We start from the raw sequence: 21,316 nt of genomic DNA, 5'->3' as shown, positions 1-21,316 counted from the left end.
ATACCATGGAGGTGGGCACACTGTATCTATTTATAAAGCCAGTTGCGGTTGTGAAGTGGAATAATGAGGGAGAGAGTGTGTGTGTGTGTGTGTGTGTGTGTGTGTGTGTGTGTGTAGTGCCCTGTATGAGCACCTGCCTCCCCTCCACCCCAAACAGCATCCACCTGAGCATTCCACAGAGCTGCATGTCTTTGATTTGGATTTCCTGTGTTCTCCTGTTTTCCTTTGCAGGGTTCTACGTGCAGGAGATGGCTGATGAGAGCACGGCCAAGCTGTACTCGGGGCTGCTGGGAGTGGGGGATGAGATCCTCGAGGTGAACGGGGCCAAGGTTGCAGGGCTGGGCTTGGCTCACATCAGGGAGCTCCTGGCCCACGCGGAGAGCTTGTCGATCCGTGTGCTGAGGCAGAGGCCTGTCCCACGGTGACCCAGAGGTGCCTTTGCCCTCACCGTCACCCCCTTGGAAACTCTGAGCCACCCCAGGGGGTGGCTGGGAATGCACTACATAAAGCTGCTTTGTCTACTGACAATGAACATGGTGGCACGTAACCCCTTGGGCCTTGGCAGGGCTTCTGTGACTGACCACTTTAGCAGAGGGAGGGAGCCTGTTTGTGTATTTTGTTTAAGGATGTTAATTTATGCAGAACTGGGGAAAAGATATGGGTCTTCTGCCCTGACCAGGCCTGAGGTGTTGTCAACATCTTCCTGCACCTTTGTTGGCAGGGGGAGGAGAGAGATTCAGTGGGTCCTTCGCTTGGTCCCTGAGCATCGCCTTACCCCCCAGGTCCCATCCCACACTGTCAAGGGCTCCCCCAGCCCTTCCCACTCCAGAGCCAAAGAAAGTACTTGGCCATATTGGCCTTGAGCCCGCCTTTTTCAGTCTCATTTCTCCCAGCTCCCATTCGACACCTTTGCTTTTTTTCCAGAAATGGACAAAGTGTCCTGGAGTAACAGCCTTACAGCCATTGACCATGTATTCCAAACCCAAAATTAGCACATGTGGTCTGGTGGGAGAACATCTGGGAGATGTTATCTGGTAGTCAGAATATTAGGAAGTTCTGGGAAATCTTTGTGATATAAGGTTGAAGGAACAAAACGAAACCAAGACCAATTTCAGGGAAGTGCAGCTGTGGCCAGTGGGACTGGCCAGACCAGCCCTGCCCCCCACCACAGCCTGGCCATGAGGACCTCTGTCTTCCTTCTCCTGTGACCTTGGACACGGGTTGCAGCTGGTGCCAAGCTGTCCCCAGCCACAAGCTCTCTGCCCAGACTCCCTGAGGGCAGCTGTAGGTGGGCCGCTGGCAGGGAGATGGCGGGGCACGAGCAGGGGGATGGGCTGTCCTGCCTGGGCACGTCCACTGCCCAAAGGGTTGGGACTCTCTGGGAGTAGATGGCTGTGTGTCAGTCTTAAATTATTAAAGAACAACGCTGAAACTTATCCTACTCTGAGTTGCTAAATTCTGGGCTGGATGCTCACTTGACCTTCACTAGCCCGGCAGGGGCCTGGGGTGGAGGAGGGGGAGGGGAGGGGAGGGGGAGGGAGGACACAAGCACAGCAGTGGGCAGTGTTGGCATGCCAGAGGGGGAGGGCTGGGGAGGCCCCTGGGGTTGGGGTGACGCCAGGGTTGAGGCAGAAGCCTCCAGAGATCATCCTTTGGCTGGTAGAGGAGCCTTGGGTAACGTGCATTTAGGAGCAGGAGACAGAATGGAGCTAAGGGGCCTCGGATAGGAGCAGTGGGGATGGGGGAGGCTTGGAGCGGGCAGCCCAGGGCTGCTTTACAACTGGCTGGGTGCAGGCTGTGGTAAAAACACAACAGAATCAGGTTAAAGTGAGTGTTGCTGCAGCTCTCAGCAGGCAAGGTCGCCGAGGGAGACATGTGGCCTGAGAGAAAGAGGATGGGGGAAGGGGTCAGGCAGCCCTGTGGAGTGTGTGTGCAGTGAGTGTTCTCCCCTCCCAGGGCCTTATCAGCAGGAGCCAGTTAAAACCTCTCTTTACTGTCCCTGGAGGGTAGGGGGAAAGCATGGCTCCCAGAGCCCCCAGCACTGCAGGATGGGGAGGCTGGGCTGGCCTGGGGGTGGGATGAAGGGGGGTTGGGGAGGCTCTAGCAGGTGAGCAGAGGGACCAATGGAACAAGTGCTTGGGCCTTGAGGATGTGAAGAGGGTGCTGGGACACCTCAGAGACCAGCCTGGGGCCCCCAAAGCATAGAAATAGCCCCACAGCAGAAACTACAGGAGTGGGGAAACCCTAGTGGCTCCCCTACCCCAGCTTGTGGCCTTGTGGTCATAAAACTTTGGGGAAATTTCATGTTGAAAAATGCTTCTGGGGCAAAAGTCACCTCTGTTTTCTCTGGTGAGGATAACGATACGGATACCGTGCCTCAGCTGAGAAGAAATGGAAGCGGGGGCGGGGTGCTAGGGCTGGGACTGGGCAGGGAAAGGTCTCTAAGAGGTACTGAGCAGCTGCATCTGTTACATCCCAGGTGGGGGGTCAGGCTCTTGACACATCTTATTTTGTCCTTAAAATAATCCTGCCTGGGATGTCCCATTTATTATCTTCATTTACACAGGTGGAGAGCCAAGTTCAGCAGCAATGAGAGGCCATCCAGACCCCGCACTCTGACTCAGCGACCACTCTTCCCACTGCAGCTCGCTCCCCCCATGCCAGAAAAGGCTGGATGGGAGGGGGAGGGAGGGAGGGAGGCACTCTGAGCTGTGTGTGAAGTAGACCTGCCTTGCTCTAATTCCACGGAGGCAGAAGGCCCTCCTTCCTGGGGTAAGATGCTGGGCCCCGACTTGTGCGGGTGGGAGGGGGCTTTGGGTTCTCCAGCCTCCTGTGTGACCTTCCCCATCTGCTCTGCCTGGGGAACTACTGACCTAGAAAGCTATGTCCAGCCCTGCGTCATCCGCGCCTCCCACAGGACCATCAGAACGCTCTTACTTAGAACCTCGTGTTAACTAGGCGCCAGGCAGGAGCTCAGAGAGATGAGAAAGACGGGCTCTACCTTACCAGGCCAGAGGCTAGGGGGAGATCAAACATTCCCACCTGGCCTGGTGGTGCAGTGAGAGGAAGCACCTGGTTAGCCCCGGGGGGACAGCCTGAGAGGGATCAGTGGTTAGTGGAGAGGGGCGGGGCGGGAGATGGGGGCGGGGCGGGGGGGAGGCAGGCTTAGGCAGGGGGAGGAAGTGCGTCCAAGCAGGGCTTTGTAAAAGGAGGAGGAACTCACGGGAAGGTAAGGGAAAGGACGCTCAGACACGGTGGCAGTGTAATGGTACGCTATGTGTCCAGACCTCGCTTCGCTCAGGTAGGCACCTGACACTGCGACAACACGGTACAGAAAGTGGCACCACCTTTAACCTCAGGCGTGACGTCAAATCCTTAGGATGACGGGAGCGGGGTGGGGTGGGATGGCAAGTTGCGAAGCCTCCAGCCGAAACCGCGGGCCCAGTGCTCGCCAGGCAGGCCTGGGAGGCCAGGGCGCCCCGACGCTGATTTTTTTTTTTTTTTTAAGGGGCGCCTCTTGTTGTTGGCGGAGGGGCAGGTGGGAGGCGAGAGCGCGTCTCCTCGGCAGGGTGTGGCCGGGTGTCCCCGGCGTGGGGACCGAGGTGTGTCGCGGGACAGCGACCAGGGGGCGACTGTGCGGGCTACTACCCGGCGCCCACAGCGCCCTCCCCGCGAGGCTACTTTGTTCCTCGGGTGTCGCGGGCAAGCCGGGTCGGCCGGGTGGGGCTCTGCGCCGGCTGCACCCTCCCCGCCCCTCCGCTGACCCGGAGGCCCCCGCCGCGCCGGCAGGAGGCTGGGGCCGGTCTGCGCTCCAGGCCGCCTGCCTCGGTCAGCGCCCGCCTGCGTCTCCGCGCCTCCGGCTGCTCGCCTCGGCGGGGCAAGGGATGCGCCCGGGCGCTGCCCCCTTGGGGACGTCCAGCCGGGCGCAGGCGCGCTCACAGCCGCAGGAGGGTTGGAGCCTGGAGTTTGACGGGGCTGGGTTCTTGGGGGTTTTACACGCCCCTCACCCCGCACACCCAGGACGCTTGGCTCGGCGCCCGGGGCCGGGAGGAAGACGACCCTCACTTTAGCCTCGAGGAACGCACCGTTGGGGGCGGGGGCGGGGGCGGGGGGAGAGGGCAGCCTGGAGAGTTGCACGGAGCGCGCGCCCGGCTCAAAGAAGGCGATGGTGGCGGCGTGCCGAGCGCGGCGGGGGGAACGAGCTGGAGCGGGCGGAACGGGCAGCGAGGCGACGCAGGGGCGGGCACGCGTGGCGGGGCGCAGGAATGGGGACCCGGTCCGCTCAGTGCCCCTAGGGCTGTCGCGTGGAGGAACAGCAGGCACCGCTCGAATTTTGGAAATCAAGGTGAACCTGGGAATTCAGAGACGCGCAGGCGCTGCGCCGTCTCCCACCCTGCTCTGCCTGCTCAAGTATTCCAGAGCTCTGCTGGGGACATAATGGTCACAATCCTGAATGCTTACGGCGACGCTGCGACGGAGGGACTACTTTATCTCCGTGTTATAAACTAGGAGTCCGAAACTCCGGGGTTAAATTACTTATCCAAGATGTGATCCAAGGTCACACAGCAAGTAATTAGCGGAGGGAGGATTTGAACCCGGCCCTCTGCAACTCCCCGCCTGCGTCCATGCACCTTCCTGGGACCCTGTGGGGCTCACCTCCGTCGGAGGCCCACAAGCATCCCCCGCACCGGCCCGAACGCCCGCGAGCAGCTCGCGAGCCCCGGCTCCGCAGTGACCTTCACCATGACGGCGTGGGGGGCTTGGCTTGGGTTTTCCTTCAGGGAAATGGAGCTGGCGCTCCCACCTCCCCGCGGGGGAGAGGAGTAGGGCGGGCAAATCATTTTACAGAACAGTGTTTCCCTAACTGCAGGCACAACCACTAGTGGGTCACAAAATCTATCTTTTAAAGAAAGACCAACATTAAAAAATAACAGGGCCACCTCGCACAAGGCAAGGGTAGGTTTTGTGTGGGAAACGCTTCTTTCAAATGTGTGTGTCCTGAGTTGTAATCTGAAGTGTGTTCTGGCCATGCTCTGAGGGTGGCATAGAACAGGCCCTGGGGCTGAGGCTGGGAGGCTGGCCCCTCCATTCTGCCCTCAGGGCCCAGCGCTGCCCAACTTGGAAGCTGCTGAACTGGCCTGGAGGCTGGTGTGAATGCACCTGGCCCCTGGGGGGAAGAGGCCTCCTTGCTCCTACATCCCTGTCATCTAGAGGAGGCCTGTGCCCTGGGGGTGGAATGCAGTGACTGGATGGGACTTCCTGGTCCTCCAGGCTGGCCCCTGGCAGCAGGAGTCTCACGTGAGCATTTATTGGTTTGAGCTTCAGTTGTTGGTTTCTTGGTTCCACCACACCCCAACTCCACGCATTCATTCATCCACCCATTCATTTAGCTTATTTGTGTGCCTTTGTTGGAGCGATCTTCCCCTTGTCCACCCACCAACCCCAGACAGCCTTCAAAAATGTCAGAGGTGCCTGCCCTGGGAAGCGTTCCTTGACACTGATGCTGAAAACTTGTGCACCAGTGCCGAATGGAATCTCGGAGACAGAGTTTTGAGTGAAGTAGAAAAGAACAGCTTTATTGCTTTGCCAGGCAAAGGGGGACACAGCAGGCTCGTGCCTTGAAAACTGTGTGTCCCAATCCGGGAGGATTTGGTGAGGAGTTTTATAGCAGTGGTTCAAGGGTGGGGTTGCTGATAAGATTAGGGTGTGTGCAGGGCCTGCACTCCTTTAATCTGGTCTCCGGTAATCTCCTGGTTCCTTTAATCTGGCCTCAGGGGGTCTTCTCTGGAATGAAGAATGCTAACATCTTCCATTTGTTAGGGGTTTTAGTTCTGTAGAAGAGCTCAAAGACATTGTTACTGTATCCCTTGAGGCGGAACCAGGACCTGCCCCAAGGCTGCACTACTGTTTCTTGGCTGCTCCTCCTCCCTTGTCTCTGCATCCCCTCCCCTCTCTGATTAGCAACTGTTCGAATCTGCCCTTTGGAACTCGGGGAAGGTCATGGAGGCTGGAGTCTGTTCCCTACAAACAAGAAATGGGGGACAGAAAGGCTTCTGTGCCCAGGAGCCCCACAGGGTCCTGCTCAGTTTCAACACCTGCATGCTGTGGCTCCCTCCCCTTAGCTCCCGTAGAATCTGGTACCAAGGGCTCTTCATTGTGGTTCTTTTCCCATAGAACTGCTTGTTTGTCCTCCACCAAACTTACCTGGCAACAATTGGACTTCCCTGGCTAATCTGCCCAACCTGTTTCCCACCCCAAGTCCCCAGGCTGCCTCCAGAGCTATTGAAAAGGCTGGGCTCTCACCTGGTCCCCTTCCTTCCCTCCCTCCCCATCATCCTCTCTGAAGTTTTCCTTTTCCTATAGAGCCAGAGCACCTGCTTAGAAATGGCAACAGCCTTCCTTGGCAAGCAGCTCTGCCCAGCTCTCTTAGGCTACGGGTTTGGCCAGGTCGGAGTGCTGGGCCCCGAGGAAGGGGCTGCTGGGATTGGCTCTGACACTCTGCCCACGGCGCCAGGGCTTAACAGCTGTCCTGCCAGGCCTGGAGGGTATCCGGGCTCTCCTGTGGATGCTGGGCTGCCTGCTGGGCCCGCCTTTGTCTTGTCCTTCTGCAATCTGGACTCAGGCCCCAACTCACAGTGTGAAGCTGCCCTTATGGGTCTGGCCAGATGCCGGGCACCGGGGAGAGGCCTGCCCTGCCCTTGCAATGCCCATATACCCAGGGTGGAGGCAGCTACAGCTGTGCAAAGAGACAAACCCATGTGCCAAGGGCTACAATGGGAGCCCCAGGCAGGAGGCCCCACTGCACCTGGTGAGCAGAAGCGCTTCCCAGGAGAGCCAGCCCCAGGCTCACTAGCCTCCCTCCAGCTCGGTGTTATCTCAGGAACAAGGAATGCTGGCAGCCATGGGAGCTCGCAGCAGCCTTCAGATGCCACAGCTTTCTCATCCTGTGCTCCCCAGACTGTCTCCAGGCTTTTCTGAGTTTATATAATGTTTGCCTCACTTATTTTTTGCACATTTCCAGCCAAATAAACAAAAGCTCCAGAACATTTCATCAGCAAGGCTGAACTGCTTGATTGAGGTCCTTGACCAGATTTCTTGACCTCTACAGTAGGCTTATAGGGTTCGAGTTATGGTGTAGTCCAAGGTGGCTGGTGTCCATCATTATCTTTGGCACTTCTAGTTCAATGCTTTCATCCGCTGCTAACTTGTACTGCAGGTTATTTGATCCCTCTTCCTCTCCTCAGCTGTACTCTACCATTTCTCTGGTTAGAACAATGGCTTGCTGAAAGAAACATCTGCTTGCCACCCCTGAAACCTGGATGGTGACTTTTCAGGGAGGCTGCATAATGGTCCAGTCAGACCTGGGTTCCCATTCTGACTCTACCACTTACTGATTGTAACCTTGGGCAAATTCCTGAATTGCTCCGTGCCTTAGTTTTCAGGTATAAAATGGGCCTCAACAGTATTTCCCTTGGGACTTCCCTGGTGGCGCAGTGGTTAAGAATCCGCCTGCCAATGCACGGGACACGGGTTTGAGCCCTGGTCTGGGAAGATCCCACATGCCACGGAGCGACTAAGCCCGCGTGCCACAACTACTGAGTCTGTGCTCTAGAGCCCGTGAGCCACAACTACTGAGCCCACATGCCACAACTACTGAAGCCCCTGCGCCTAGAGCCCATGCTGTGCAACAAGAGAAGCCACTGCAATGAGAAGCCCCCGCTCGCCACAACTAGGGAAAACTTGCGCACAGCAACGAAGACCCAAGGCAGCCATAAATAAATAAATAAACTTATAAAAACAAACAAAAACCAAAAAAACAGTGTTTCCCTCATGGGGTTGTGAGAATAAACAAAAAACAGTGTTTTACTTCCTCAACATGTCCCTAAGGCCTTGGTCAAAGACCTGCTGGCACATCAGATTCTCATCAAATATTGGCCAGAAGTATTAGCTTTATTAGCTACTAATGAGATACAAAGATTGAGAAATTTGCTCCTGGAGGAGTTGATGACCCCTTCCCAAAGGCTGGCCAATCCCATGAGCTTTTGTGAATGGAGACGAAGTATTTAACTGTGTCCCTAAGGGAGGACGGAGAACGGGAGGGAGGAAGCAGCAGTGCAGAGGTCAGGGAGGCTGGCCTTGCGAGTACATGTCCAAGTCCAAGGCGGCTTCTGGAGCCCATCACTCCCTCCCTGAGAGGTACTGGCGGGGACGTTTGTGCTCAGGCTCTGCCTGCACCAGACAGGAGCCGCCGCTGCGTTCTGGCTGTCGGCACCCTGGAGTGGGGGCCCTGTTCCCAGACAACTGACGCTCCAGTGTTCCAAGGATGGGGGCGCAGTGACTTGAAACGTGTCCTCTTGGACAGTGAAAACATTGTGGTGGCACGGATGGGTCTTCCTGTCCTGTGAGTTCCGTTTTTGCCTCGGGCCTCGGCCTCGTCTTTTAACACTTCCAACAGGAGTTCTGTGTAAGACTTGCAGCCAGTGGGACCTTGGGAACAACAGCACTCTTGCTCAGCCGTGGGGCTGCGCTTCTCCCCTTGTCCACGCCACGTGGTCCACGTTGCCCCCTGGGGTACAGGGAGGCGATCGGCTTTTATCAGGAGATACATGGAACCATTTCCTCCTCCTGAAATATTCACCGTAACTCTCAAAATAAGCACTCACTCCTCTGTCGAGGCTGGTTGGTATGTTGATTCGCCTCTGCCCCTTCTGGCTATTAGGTCAGGGGGACGTGAGGCTGAGGACTCGGGAAGCACTGCTGGGCCAATTTCTGTGTGAGGCAGCGGGGGCACAGTGTGTGGTCCAGTGGATGGGCCTTGAGAAACTACCTGTTCCCCAATTTCCCCATGTGCAGATTTGAGATATTAGATGAAGAAACCTCTCTGGTTCACACAGCCATTTCCAGTGCTATATGTGTTAACAGCAAGTACTTAGAACAGTGCCTGGCACACAGAAGGTGCTCAGTCAGTCTGGGCGAGGATGATGATGGCAAAAGGAATGATGACGATCCCTGCCCCTAAGGAGCTCACGTAGCCTGGTCGCCTTGTCCCCCAGAGCCACCGACTGGGATGGGCACTATCCTTGCTGGCTAACACTTCCGCGAGAGGGAAATACGGGACTCAGCTCCTTTGTGTTCTAGTCTCTCTGCCCCCCAGGTGCCTCATTCCAACTGAAACTGTGTCGTATGATGTTGTAAAGGGATAGTATGGCTGCTTGGGGGTTTAAGAATTCATAGAACGTGCTCAGCCAGAGAAAACAATTTAGAATCCACATCTTCCACCAGGCATAAACTTTTCCCACCCCAGACATATGCACGTGTCCGTGTTTACTAGTGGGGATGGAAGGAGGGGAGGGAGCTGTGTTTTGGTATGAAAAGAACTAAAAATAAAAACCAACCAAATCAAAAACCAAGACAAAGTTCATGGTCTCTCCATTTCTCTTTAATACTGAACAGTAGTCTTTATACAGTTGTAACATGATTTCAAGAGTAGAAGTAAGAAACATTATTGACAAACTTCAGGGTGTAAAAATATCACTTTTAAGGATGGCTAGTTGAGGCTTTTTTAAACACAAGTTTTTTTTTTTTAAAGTTTTCAAGTTTATAGTGTCATCAAATTTTGTTTGATGTCAGGATTACAATGAAGGCCATGAAGCTGTTTTATTTTACAGGGGTGGTTTACTGCAGCCTAAATTCCACGATGCAGGAGCATTGGTTCTCACACTTGACTGTGCATCAGAATCCCCTGGAGGGCTTGTTAAACAGCCCACTCACCCCACCCCAGTCTGTGAGTCTGGGGCGGGGCCCGTGAATCTGCATTTCTAGCAAGTTACCAGGGGATGCTGCCGCCGCTGGTCCCACACCACACTTGGAGACCCACTGCATACAGGAAGCAAGATCTACCCACAGCGGGGCTGTAAACTGCTGGCACCAGGGCTCTGGCACTGTTCTCGTGTTGGGGGGTGCGGGGAGAAAGCACCATCTGGAAATCACCACGGCGTTTGCATTTCTAATCCTTGATCTCACTTCTTTTGTTTGTACCTTCTAGTTAATTAAAAATAAAATGCCGTAAGGTTATTTATCCTTGAAAGAAAAAAACAGTGGTTTAGTCCTGCTGAGCACTGCCACGTATTACACTCTGTTTTTAATTACATTAATTTTTTATTACAAATGAGCCAGTGAAAGCTTACTTCCACTTACAAAAACCAAATCCATCATTTACAGCTTGCTTTCTTTGGCCTTTCCGGTTTCCAGGCCACCCCCCAACCCTGAGCGTTCTCCCGGCCTGGGTCAGCCAGGACGTCATAGCATGGCACTTAAGGCAGTTCCAATAACTTATTAGTGGGACACCTTGCCTGGCCTCTCCTCACCTCGCACAGACGCAGGGCACAGACGCACTATCTATCTTCCTGAGGATTAGGACGGCTGTCTCTCCCGGAACCGACTAACTGTGGCATCACAATTCCCATCCAGTAGCAGGGTCTCAGCCAGAACCTACTTTCTGCAGAGCAGGAAAGAACCGCCCTGAACTTGGTCCCACCCCGGGGCTGACGGAAAGCCGGGCTGGAGTGGAGTGCTGGGCTGCCGCCAGGGAGCAGGCCCAAGAGCTCTGGTGAGCGGACAGCAAAGCCAGGTGGTCTTGTTTCTAACACCCCTGGATAATCAAGTGGCTTCTGGGTTTGATAACTCATAACCTTTTAAAAAAAAATGGTAAAATATACTTTCTCACAAAGTGTCTGGCTGCAGCTGGCAAACCAGGACCATGAAATGTTCATGTGAAACCCCAGCAGTAGGGCAGGTGATTGGACAATCACTGTCTAAGCACAGCTCCCATCTGCACGGCCTCGGGGAAGGGCACTTCTGGACAAAGGTCACATCAGAAGGAAGACAACGCCAACACATTAGCTTATGCCAGAGGGAAACCAAGTTCTTCTTCTTTTTTCCTCACCTCCCCAAGCATCTGTCCTAGTAAAGAGACTATATAATATCATATAACAAAGAACTTTCAACGCATGGAGATTGCAGCAACGTGACCAGAGCGCCAGTGGTTGTCCAAAAGCAAAAGACATCAAGTGGCTGGGCTGAGGGGGGAGTGTGACAAGCCACTACCAGCCTACGTCACGTCACTGAGGTCAGCTTGGTCCAGACGGGGTGTAGGCTCCCCGGTGCCAAGTCTGGACTGCACCCCACCGACTCCCATGTCTGCTGCGGGAGCTGAAAGCGTTTCAACTCTGAAGCAAGAGGACTACTGAGCTAACTGACCATAAGTCCTTCTGAGGCTACCGTCAGGGATGCTAACACCCCAGAAGTCTGCTAGCTTGGAGCTTCGGCCCCAGCCTGGGGGACCCGGCACCTGGCTTCAGTCTCCAGGTTCACAGCAGTGCCGTCCTAGGCTCTGAAGGGCTGTCCTCTCTACTAAGAACTCTCCTGGGGTTCTGGACTCGACAGCAGACAGCAGCCTCCCTGTGAGCGTTATCAGGCAGACGTGGTGGGACGGCACCCATGTTTTATAGACAACAGACGGACACGGGCCTTGCAAGACAGGAGCTCCTTGTTTTCAGCACAAGCATATTCTGTGAAAGCTGGGAGCTGGGTACGGGCAGCTGGGCAGGACAGAGTCTTTACCTCCTCCTGCCAGGGCAGCCCAGGGGCTAAGTTGCCCCTCGAGCAGGAGCAGGGGCCCAGGAGGAAGAGGCCGCTGCACCTGACGGCCCCTCGGGGCCCTGTCCTCGTGCCCTGTGGTCGGGGACAGCACCACCTGACTGCGGGGCTGAGGACCCTTTGGCTTCACCTTTTCTCTGCTCTTGATGGACAAAGAACAGTCTTCAAAAAAAAAAATCTTAAAAAACCTGGGAGTGGAAGAAATGCCAACGAGAGTTAGACGAAGAGGGAGGACTGGCGGTAGTGCGTTCCGTATTTTAGAACTTTACCTTTCCAGACAGTCCGAATTTTGTTTTGTTTACAAATTTGTCCTGTGTACAGGTAACGCCAAATGGTCCAAATTCCAGAATGGGAAAGCAACTCATATTTATCAGTTGGTTTTAGATCTTCAAATGCTATGAATTCTCTAGAAAGGTGGTAATGGTCTCACTTGACAGGGAAATTACCAAAAGAAAAATCTTGGCTCTGCCACCTTCACTTACAGAAGGTAAAACACTTAGCAGAGACAGATTTCTGCTGGAGTTAAGACTACATTTTTCTTCGCAGCCCTTAATCTCACGAGGTGAGAAGGAGTGGAAGTTGCCAAGTTGTTGGCTACCAGACCCATCAGTCTGTTTAACTCTGGCTAAAAGCAGAGAATAATGGGCAAGTTACCAAGTTTCTCCCCCGGCTCTGGCGTGAAGATCCTCATGTAACATGCATGCTGCGACTTCCAATTGCCACACAGTAGCGGCACACAGAGCGCATTGTGATTTTTCACAGTTCTCACAAAGACAAGATCAAAAATCAGGACTAAAAACTAAAGGTATTTCGGTTTTCCAGCTGGAGTCCCACTCCGGCAAATGCTCTCCATGGTTCATTCCCCCATTCTACACCCCACCTCACCAAACCAGTGGATGAGAGATGCTCTTCCAATAAACAGAAATCGAGCTCTTTCTGTCATCCATCATATTCTGCCAGTTTTTTAGCAATGACGAGTACAGCACGAGGTACAGAGGCTGAAGGAGAGAAAAAGCCCCACGGCTACAGGAAGTGCCTCTAAGCCTTGTAGGGGTGTCGCGGGCATCCACTTCGCCCCCCCAGTCCACACTCAGGGTCAGGGGACCACTTTCAAGGAACCCAAAGCATGAGGATCACTGATGAGGAAACCTAAGCCCCTGGCATGCTCTCTCTGCCAGTCTGGAGTCTGACTGGGCGGTGGGCGTGGTCTTCAAGTGAACACTGGTCTGTAGTGACTGCTCAGTCCTGGTACAACAGGGTGGGTCCCAGGATCAGGCCACGTAGGCCGGAGGTTACACCTCGGGCCAAGCGGCTCCGACAAACACATGAAGAGGCGGCCTATCGGAGAACCAGAGGCCAGAAAGAGCAGTGGCCCTACAGGGAGAATGCCGTAGTGACGGGATTTTAAGCAACTTTTCTTTCTCAACAGATTGCTCTTCAGCTTCAGCTCAGTCTGGTCTACAACAGCCACTGTTTAGCAAACACCTTAAATCAGCGAGCCTGCTGACTCTAAATACCCCCACACATGTAGTAATTAAGCCTCGGCGTCACAAAACTTGGTCCCTGAAGCCTGGGGAGAATCTTACTCACTAATGGCCAGCGTGTTCCCAACAGGCCCTGCTGACGCACGTCAGTTTCGAGGGGCACAGTAAATCTGGTAACACCCAGATAATGGCATGGCATTTAAACAGGGCAATCCTGTAATTCATCAAGAAGCCAGCTGCTTCGTGTCACGTGGAAAGTGGGGATTACAGTACTGAGACAAGGTCCACGTGGATGTTTAAAAAGATGTGTATATTTTAATGCAAATCTAAGGACCAGCCCTGTCCTCAGTTTGTAGAAGACTATCTTAACAAAGTCTCAAAACTCTGTAAAACAAATAATCTAGTACCCTACACCTGAAGCCCTTTGTAATAATCACTTTTTTTCCTAATTTGAAAAGAAATAACTTATATATCATATAGAGTTGAGTGTAAACGTGGATGTCAATCACCCTTTTAGTTTTATAAACCTGCTTTTAGCTTTCATCAACAGGCAGATTTCCCTACCAACCATGATCCTAAACATAATACCCTTCTTTAAAAAATTGTTACAAATATTTATTAAAAAGTGCAATTCAAAGGTTAGCTAGGCAAGTACATCATTACAAACCACACACACACACACACACACACACACACACGGAAAACAAAAGCCCAACACACACAAAAAAACAAGATACAAACAAAACAAGAAAAAAAAGCGTGCTGAGGAATGGGCCCCAAGAGATGAGGAGATGGAAGTCAAAGCTAGAACTCTACCCAGATGTTGCTGTGCTTCCCAAGTGCAAAAAAGATAGTGAGGAGAGACCTGCAGCTTCCACTGCCAAGTGCTGGCTCTGCGTTCAGCTGCTACTTCAATATTAGGTTTTCATCAGGGAGGTTATAAAAATATCCTATATACATGTGTACACTGGAGGCATTTTAAAAGTCATCAGAAGCTTTAAGTGTATAGTGAGTGTCTCAGCAGTTTCAGCTACTAAAACCCAATTGAAGCGTCTGTCATTTAAATTTGGATTGGCTCAGTTATTTGAATGGATGATAAAATTGAATTGTCATCTCAGGGAAAAAGGAACCAAGTTCACCTACCCATCCTTGCAGTCACTCACAGGGTAAGAAAAATCTGGTCCAGAACTAGTCTTTTTGACATTATAGTTTATGAGTAAATGTAATCAACATGCTGCCCCCCCAGCCCCCAAGGCAGAGTGCTGCAGCAATAAAATAACTGCCAACGACACCACCTCAGGATCTCAGTTCACTCACATGAGCTGCTCATCTAAGGGTCACTCTAGAAATGCAACTTGCACCTCTAGGCAGGAGGCTGTCGGATAGCGGCATGAATCCAGCAAGGGCCTGACCCTGGCGACCCCACCCGCCCTCTGCAGCTGTGTCCTGCTGCCCTGTCCTCCCTTCAATTCAAGCCACAAGTTGCCAGCACCCCCAAAGCCCAGTGCTTTTCATTCTTCTCCATTGGTTATTCCTACCACAAAAAACTGTGCTCGGAGAAGCACCTTCACCCTAGCACTTATCCCTGAAAAACCAATCACTGCATCTTCTGTCACAAAGTACTTCTGAGCCCTCTGTCTCCACTAACTGCCAGCTTTCAGGGGCAAAGGGACGCTGCCGCGACAGGATGTGAAACCTACCCAGGAGCCCGCATCCCCGATGGATGCCTCTGGATGGGCCAGCACGTGCTGTCTGGCGGGGGAAGGGTGTGAGCGGGGGGAAAAAGAGCTGCCAAGACGGATGGAATGAGCAACAGCCAACACGAGCCGAGTCTGCGAATTTTTCTGGATTCCTCGAAGGCCCTCCAGGGGGAGCGAGGTCCAGGGGGGCAAAGCAGGGCCCGCTGTCCTCGGATCAGGGCCAGGGGGCACCGGGAGTGTGCAGTCGTCGACTTCCTCTTCCCGCCAGCCCCCCCCAAGCTGGGCTGAAGGACCTGTCTCCATGGTGAGGTCACAGAGAGAAAAGTCAGCGCAGGCTGTGTTTCCAGGAGAGGGATGCGAGGAGCGGGCACACCGTGCACTGCTTCTCCCTCTCCCCTCGGGCTCCTGTGCAGGAGGAAGCGACCTGGGGGCCCCGCTGTCACAGCACTAGGAAGAGGATCAGCACGACCAGGAGGACCACGAAGAGGACTGCGATGGCACACCACTGGCGCCGATCTGGAAGGCAGGACACGAGGATCAGCTCTCCCGGGACTCGACAGCCCCCAAGATACAGTTACAGGAAACTTAAGGCAACACCTGGATGCAGGCAGAACGGGCAGAGGCCCTGAACCTGCCCGGGCACCTGGGACTCTTACCGCCGCTCTTCCCGGCCTGCACTGCACATGCATTCACAACCCTGCTCGTCCCCTGAAAGCCAGCCTTGTAACAAGTACCTGCTTTGTGTCTCAAGTCTCTAATTAAAATCTGTGGATCACAGTTTTCTGCTACCACATCCCTGGAAAAGGTGTTGGCATTGGTATTACAGATCAAAGCTCCTCCGCTTTAATCTCCCACCAAAATCAAATCATTTAACTAAACAGTAATCATGTTCTTTTCTTAATGAGCACAATGGAAGGATAGAAAGGAGAAGAAAGCTACTGCTGGTCACTTCAGGAAACAATGAGCTGAAAAAGCAAGCTGCTGTGATCAAGGGGTGATGAACTTCACACCACCCCTGGGCAAGAAAGATCACTTAACCAGTAACTGTGTTAAAGTAACTGACACAGCTTATCTGTAAATGAAAGTGGAATGTCTTTTCTGAAGCTTTCTGCCCTACTCACGATTTAGAACAGGTGCAGTAAACAAAGTAGCCAGAATCCATCTAAATGGCCGAGAGCAAGGAGGCCCTGAGGGACAGAAGGGCCCACACAGGCTCCCGCCCACAATCCTGACTGTGTCCCCCTAACTCTCAGGGCTGCTGGGAAAACTACACAACACGAACACCCTTGCACACTCTGTGGGCCCACACTCGGGGCACAGGATGCTGTTTGTCGTCAGGATGCACCCTTCACTTGGGCAGATGTAGGAAGAGCAAGCCGTCTCTCCACAGAGGAGCCCTGCTGTTTTGCACAAAGGGTCAGGCTGAGATAAAGCCTGTGACAGTGCAGGTCAACTGCTGGAAGTAAGAGTTCCATTTAAGTAGAAATACAAAGGTACATATACTGATTCACCAAAAGTTTATTTGAAAGCCTGCAGATTTTAGCACACCAGAGCTATTGAGAATCACATTATAAAAAGGTCTGAATCTAAGAAAATACACTGCAGAACTTTCCACAAAGCAATGCCAAGTCCACAAAACATGTACTTAAGTTATACTTAAATGTCATGGAGAGCAAAGTCTTAGAACTGGCCAATAGAACTGCTACCAAACAATAGTAAGTAAAGCAAGTACCTTCCTAGTGGCTCATCCTGCTCTCCATCACACATGCTAGCAACTCACTTAGTAACTGGGGATTAGGGTCAAGACCTCAAGTCCATCTGTTCCTTTTCTGAAACAAGACTAGTCCAAAAGGCGTGGGGAAGCAGGGCTGGCCTACTCCAGATAATAATCTGTTTAACTACCACTTCAATGGTCCAGAAAACTCAAGTCCCTAGCATTCTTTCATCTATTTTAAAATGTTTACAACAATTTAAAAGCCCTCTCATTAAACTGATTAGTCTATATTCTAGGATGATACAGTCAAGGTAAATGCTTCCTGACAAGGCACCCCGCCATCTCAGACCTGGATTTCCAATACTGAACCAGCTTCCTGTCAGCCTCTACCCAACCCTCCTCCCACCTCCATTCACTTTCTCTTCTGCAGCTGCACTAAATAGGGGTTTTCATCAAGGAGGAGAGACATCACACAAGCTAGCACAACCCAGGAATGCTCTTTTAAATGCACTTCCCTCTGAAGTGTTAAGTTGCTTCTAGGAAGCATGAACTGGGCAACCCCACGGAGCTGTTACCCTAGCAGACTTCCCCCCAAAAGGGGCGGGTACTAACCCCAAGGGCTTTTGTGACCTCAAGTGAATAGTCCTAACCAGATTTTTGCAAGCTCAGGACCTGCCTCAAAAAGTCAGGGGGAACAAAGGGGACTCCACAGGTTTTTCCCCCTCCCAATATAGTCTCTTCCCCTAAAGAGAAAAGATGAACAACAGAATTTGGGAAAGTGAGGGGAAGAAAACCTTGGTATCCACACAAAATATACTTTTTGAGGGTAGGAGAATGACAAGATTAGTCTCTCTTGGGTCATTCAAAAAAGTAAGCATGGTGTCTTGGGTGATTTCTGCCCAGGAAGCAGCCAGCACTTGGCGGGGGGGGGGGGGGGGGGGGGCGGGCGGAGGTCTCGCCTCTGCAGGGCTGTGGAGGGAGAGCGTTCAGTCACTGCCTAATCAAACTTCAGCGCATCTTGACACTCTTTATGCACAGGCTTGGTTGAAAAGCAGTGAACTTTCCTAAAAGTTATGGAGGAAAACAGAGACAAACACAAATTGCCTCGTCGTCAAATTGGAGCCAACACGGCCAAGTAGGAGGCCCCGAGCAATCTCTCTGGGGAGCAAATAGAGATTAAAAGGAACCCCACAGGCAAGCTGTCCAAACCCAAGGGCCTTTCAGGCTAAACGCTCTGTTTCCTGGCTCTCTTTCTTAGACAAACATAACTGAAGTTCTTACTTTGCTCCCCAAACTTTTCTTCTGGGAGAAAGTAGGAGAAGGCATAAGCAGGCCTAGTGCTATTTATACACACTGAAACACTTATCACAATGCAAGTACTTTTCTAAATTATTCATACCCAGAATGCTGGGGACAAGGACACAGTGCATCTTTGTTCCGCTGCTCTTCTCCAAACAAAACTGGTGCTGAAGTAGCTACTAGACTTTGCGACTAATACATAAACTAGTGAGAGATCTGGTTGAAATTGGTTATATAATACTTCAGTAAAACGCTTTTTTTTTTTTTTTTTTTAAAGGGGTGGGGTGGAAGAGGAGAGAACAGAGGGAAGCAGGAAGAGGACTTTGCAAACCTCCCTCTAGGTGTGTGGAAGACGAACTAAGCTGGTGCCTGCCGCAGGCAATGAAGAGCCTGCCAGAAGCATGAAGATATTTGCCCCTGGAGAGAATGAAGGAAACCAGGAAGCTAGGAGCTTCCCTTTGTCTTGAATGTAACAGGTCCTTTGCCCCCAGGGCCATCTTCCACCTATCTTATCCTTTCTTTTTTTTCAAACAAACATTTACTATGTACTAATACATGAGAGACACCATTAAACACTTGTACACTAATTATTATTTCATTTAATCCTCACAATGACCTTGAGAGGTAGGCATCAACCTGTTTTTTTTTTATATATAAGAAACTGAGCCCAAGAGAGGTGTTATGTAACTTGACTATGAGTTAAACTGCTGAAAAGCAAATACACATGTATTTAAATCTTGCCTCAAAAGGCAAGATTAGACTATTAGACTCTGTAACATGTACGTGACAAGAGGAAACCAACAGAAAAACAAGGTGTCAAGAAACAGGGCATGTTCTGATGTGGGAGGGGGTGCTCTGGTTCAAGAACACTTACATGACCTTGAAGAATGTCTCAGTTCCTCCCTTCACCCCGAGACTCCCACAAATAAAGAGGAAAAAAGATACTAGATTTTCTTTTGACTTAAAAAGGTATTATTTCTCATATAATAGGGAAGATGGGTTGTAGTAACAAAAAAATAGTCACTGGAAAACATCTTCCTACATAGTAACTAATTTGAAAAATGTTGCCTCTTTATCCCCAGCCTGGTGCAAATTTGCTGGAATAGTTTACTACAAATTTAACTAAAAACAGTTTAAATGAGATCTGCAAGGCCATCTTATTCTGAAATGGTAGAGGCTTTTCTTTCAGTGAAAAGTCAGTCCAGGAGAAACAGTAACTGGCTCTTAATTACTGTTTTAAAATGAATTCCCTATTTTGGCAAGGAAAGAGGAAAAAAGGAAAAAGAAGGATTTTGTAATTGTAAAGAAAGTTACTCCACCAGAAGGAACGTCATCGGACACCATCAGCCTTGCACGGTGCGGAACACAAAGACTCTTCCCAGGTGAAGGCCACAAGCAGAAGACAAAGCCCGCGCGCGCTAGTCTTCTACTCTCTGACCCCAAAGCATGACAAAAATGTGCCAGAGGAAAGGGATCTGAATGGGCACACCTGTGAGAGACCCCCTAGACTGTGTCTCTAGAATTTAGTAAGAATTCTCGAGCTTAAAAGCGCATACATACCACTGGTCATGTGAGATACTTTTGCAAGTTTCTTCATCACATTGTCCAGCCGAGACTGAGTGCTCTCCAACTCGTGAGAGAAATCATCCAACATACTAGAAAGACAAGCAGACGCAGGAGGCAACTGGTCAGCACAGTCTCCAGATACACTGGCCATGGAGCCGGGCCTCAGTTTTAGCAAACATCAAACAGGCAACGTTGGGGTCAAGCCCCCAGCCTTTCATCCTTAGGACAAGATATGTTTTTGATTTCAGAATTTTGGAAATTTAAAAAAGTAGTAAGTTACATACACTGTGTTATTAGCCAAGCCCCCAGCAGGGTCTGGGACAGTCCCCATAATCAAACACACAAGTTAATACTTCTGCAAAGAAAACCATGAGGAGTCATAGCTGCGGTCAGTTCAGGTTAGGTTTTTCTGTAACATGAGCTTGCTGAAAATTTTTTTTTAATTTTGAATTTTTTAGAGCTTTCTAGAATTCAGAATTGCAGACAAGGCCAGTGTGGACCTGACCATACAATAATACAAACTCAGCAGCAGTGCAGTGTAGCAGAAAGAAGGCTGTGTGAAGTCAGACAACCAGGCTTTGCCACTTGCTACCTTGGACAAGGGACCCTGTTTGCTTATCTGTAAAACGGGGCAGTCCTATCAGCGCAGCTTCCCTGCCAGGATTCCTGTGATACCCAAAGCACTTTACAGCGATGTGAGTTAAGAAATACACTTTGATCAAATCATCACCTCCTTTCAGGCACCCTGTGCTTTATCATAAAGCTGGCGGCCTCAGGACTGAGTTCCTGACGGAGTGCGCGGCCCCTCCACACCCACAGAGAACCAGCTCCCTAAGGCTCACACTTGCTCGCTGTCCAAGGTGCAGGTGGGAAAGAAGACACCAAAATACTTATACCAACGGTGTTTATTTCATAAATTACTAAGCATTCCAGACTTTTCAGCTTAAGATTAATATATGATTGTCCTGAGGCTAGAATGGGACACACCAATTAGTACCGGAGGGCTTATTAACAAGGCTTTATTCCTCTGGCAGCATCAAGGGCAGCTAGAACTACTGGTCTGGGTCTGTGCCCACACGAGGCACCTGACAGCCCTGCAGGATTCCGGCAACCAACTCCTCATTGAGTCAATCATTAAATAAACTCCATGTTGACAACTAAATAAACAAGCCTTTGTCCCTTACCTGAATTTTCAAATTACAACATTTTTAGCTCATTTTAGATCCTGGTAGCATCTGGGCCCTGCAGCTGGCAGACCTATCCAGGCAGGGCCACATGCTGAGCTACCTGTGTGTGCTGGGTAGGACTTTTCTTACTGAAGACAAAAACGGGTAAGTCATCCAACCTCCGGCCCAAGTACACCCACTAACCAAGTCTCTAGCCCAGCTCTAACCAACTCAGCGCTGTCCAAAAGAAATATAATGTAAGTCACATATGCCACTTAATATTTTTTAGTAGCCACATTAAAAAAGGGGGGGGATTAATTTTAATCTATTTAGCCCAATATACCTAAAAATTATCATTTCGCCATGTAATTTTACATTTTATTCATACTAAGTCTTCAGAATCTGGTATGCATTTACATTCAGGGCCCTTCTCAGTTCAGACTGGCCACATTTCATGTACTTGATGGCTGGTGGCTATTGTACTGGACAGCACAGGTCTAAGTCCAAGACCCATGTTTTTTCCTTTCAATTTACTTAGTATTTTTATTACAGTATACACATACACGGTTTGTAGAGCTAAACAGACCTACAAGGCCTCATAAAAAAAACACAGTTGTCTCGCATCCCCGAGGGCCACCGCTTTCAGCCCCTTACACTATTCTCTCAGTGCTTTCTCCAGTTTTTGAAGCTACACGCCGGCACCTCAGTATCCCTATCCTGCTGACTCCG

At 51.2% G+C, this 21,316-nt stretch overlaps 2 protein-coding genes across 10 annotated transcripts in view; one reads left to right on the top strand and one right to left on the bottom strand.

The window, feature by feature from the left end:
* Nucleotides 1-1,434, top strand: part of KIAA1614 — a 37,213-nt gene extending 35,779 nt beyond the window's left edge. The window contains exon 10 of the mRNA XM_082465152.1: nt 232-1,434. Within this exon, the coding sequence (XP_082321278.1) occupies nt 232-425 (194 nt within the window). The 3' untranslated portion in view covers nt 426-1,434. The remainder of the gene's footprint in view (nt 1-231) is intronic.
* Nucleotides 1-21,316, bottom strand: part of STX6 (syntaxin 6) — a 75,393-nt gene that overhangs the window by 20,757 nt on the left and 33,320 nt on the right. For 3 of the 9 annotated variants that reach the window (XM_082465624.1, XM_082465625.1, XM_082465626.1), the window contains one exon: nt 19,416-19,510. In XM_082465624.1, the coding sequence (XP_082321750.1) occupies nt 19,416-19,510 (95 nt within the window). Of the gene's footprint in view, nt 1-9,417; nt 15,359-16,345; nt 17,621-19,415; nt 19,511-21,316 lie in introns of those variants that run through there. The other 6 variants (XM_082465629.1, XM_082465632.1, XM_082465628.1 and 3 more) reach the window with 5 other exon arrangements.

The sequence above is a fragment of the Balaenoptera physalus genome, assembly GCF_965194825.1.
Source record: "Balaenoptera physalus genome assembly, chromosome: 1".
NCBI classification, from domain to species: Eukaryota; Metazoa; Chordata; class Mammalia; order Artiodactyla; family Balaenopteridae; genus Balaenoptera; species Balaenoptera physalus.
This window is presented reverse-complemented; position numbering and strand designations above follow the sequence as displayed.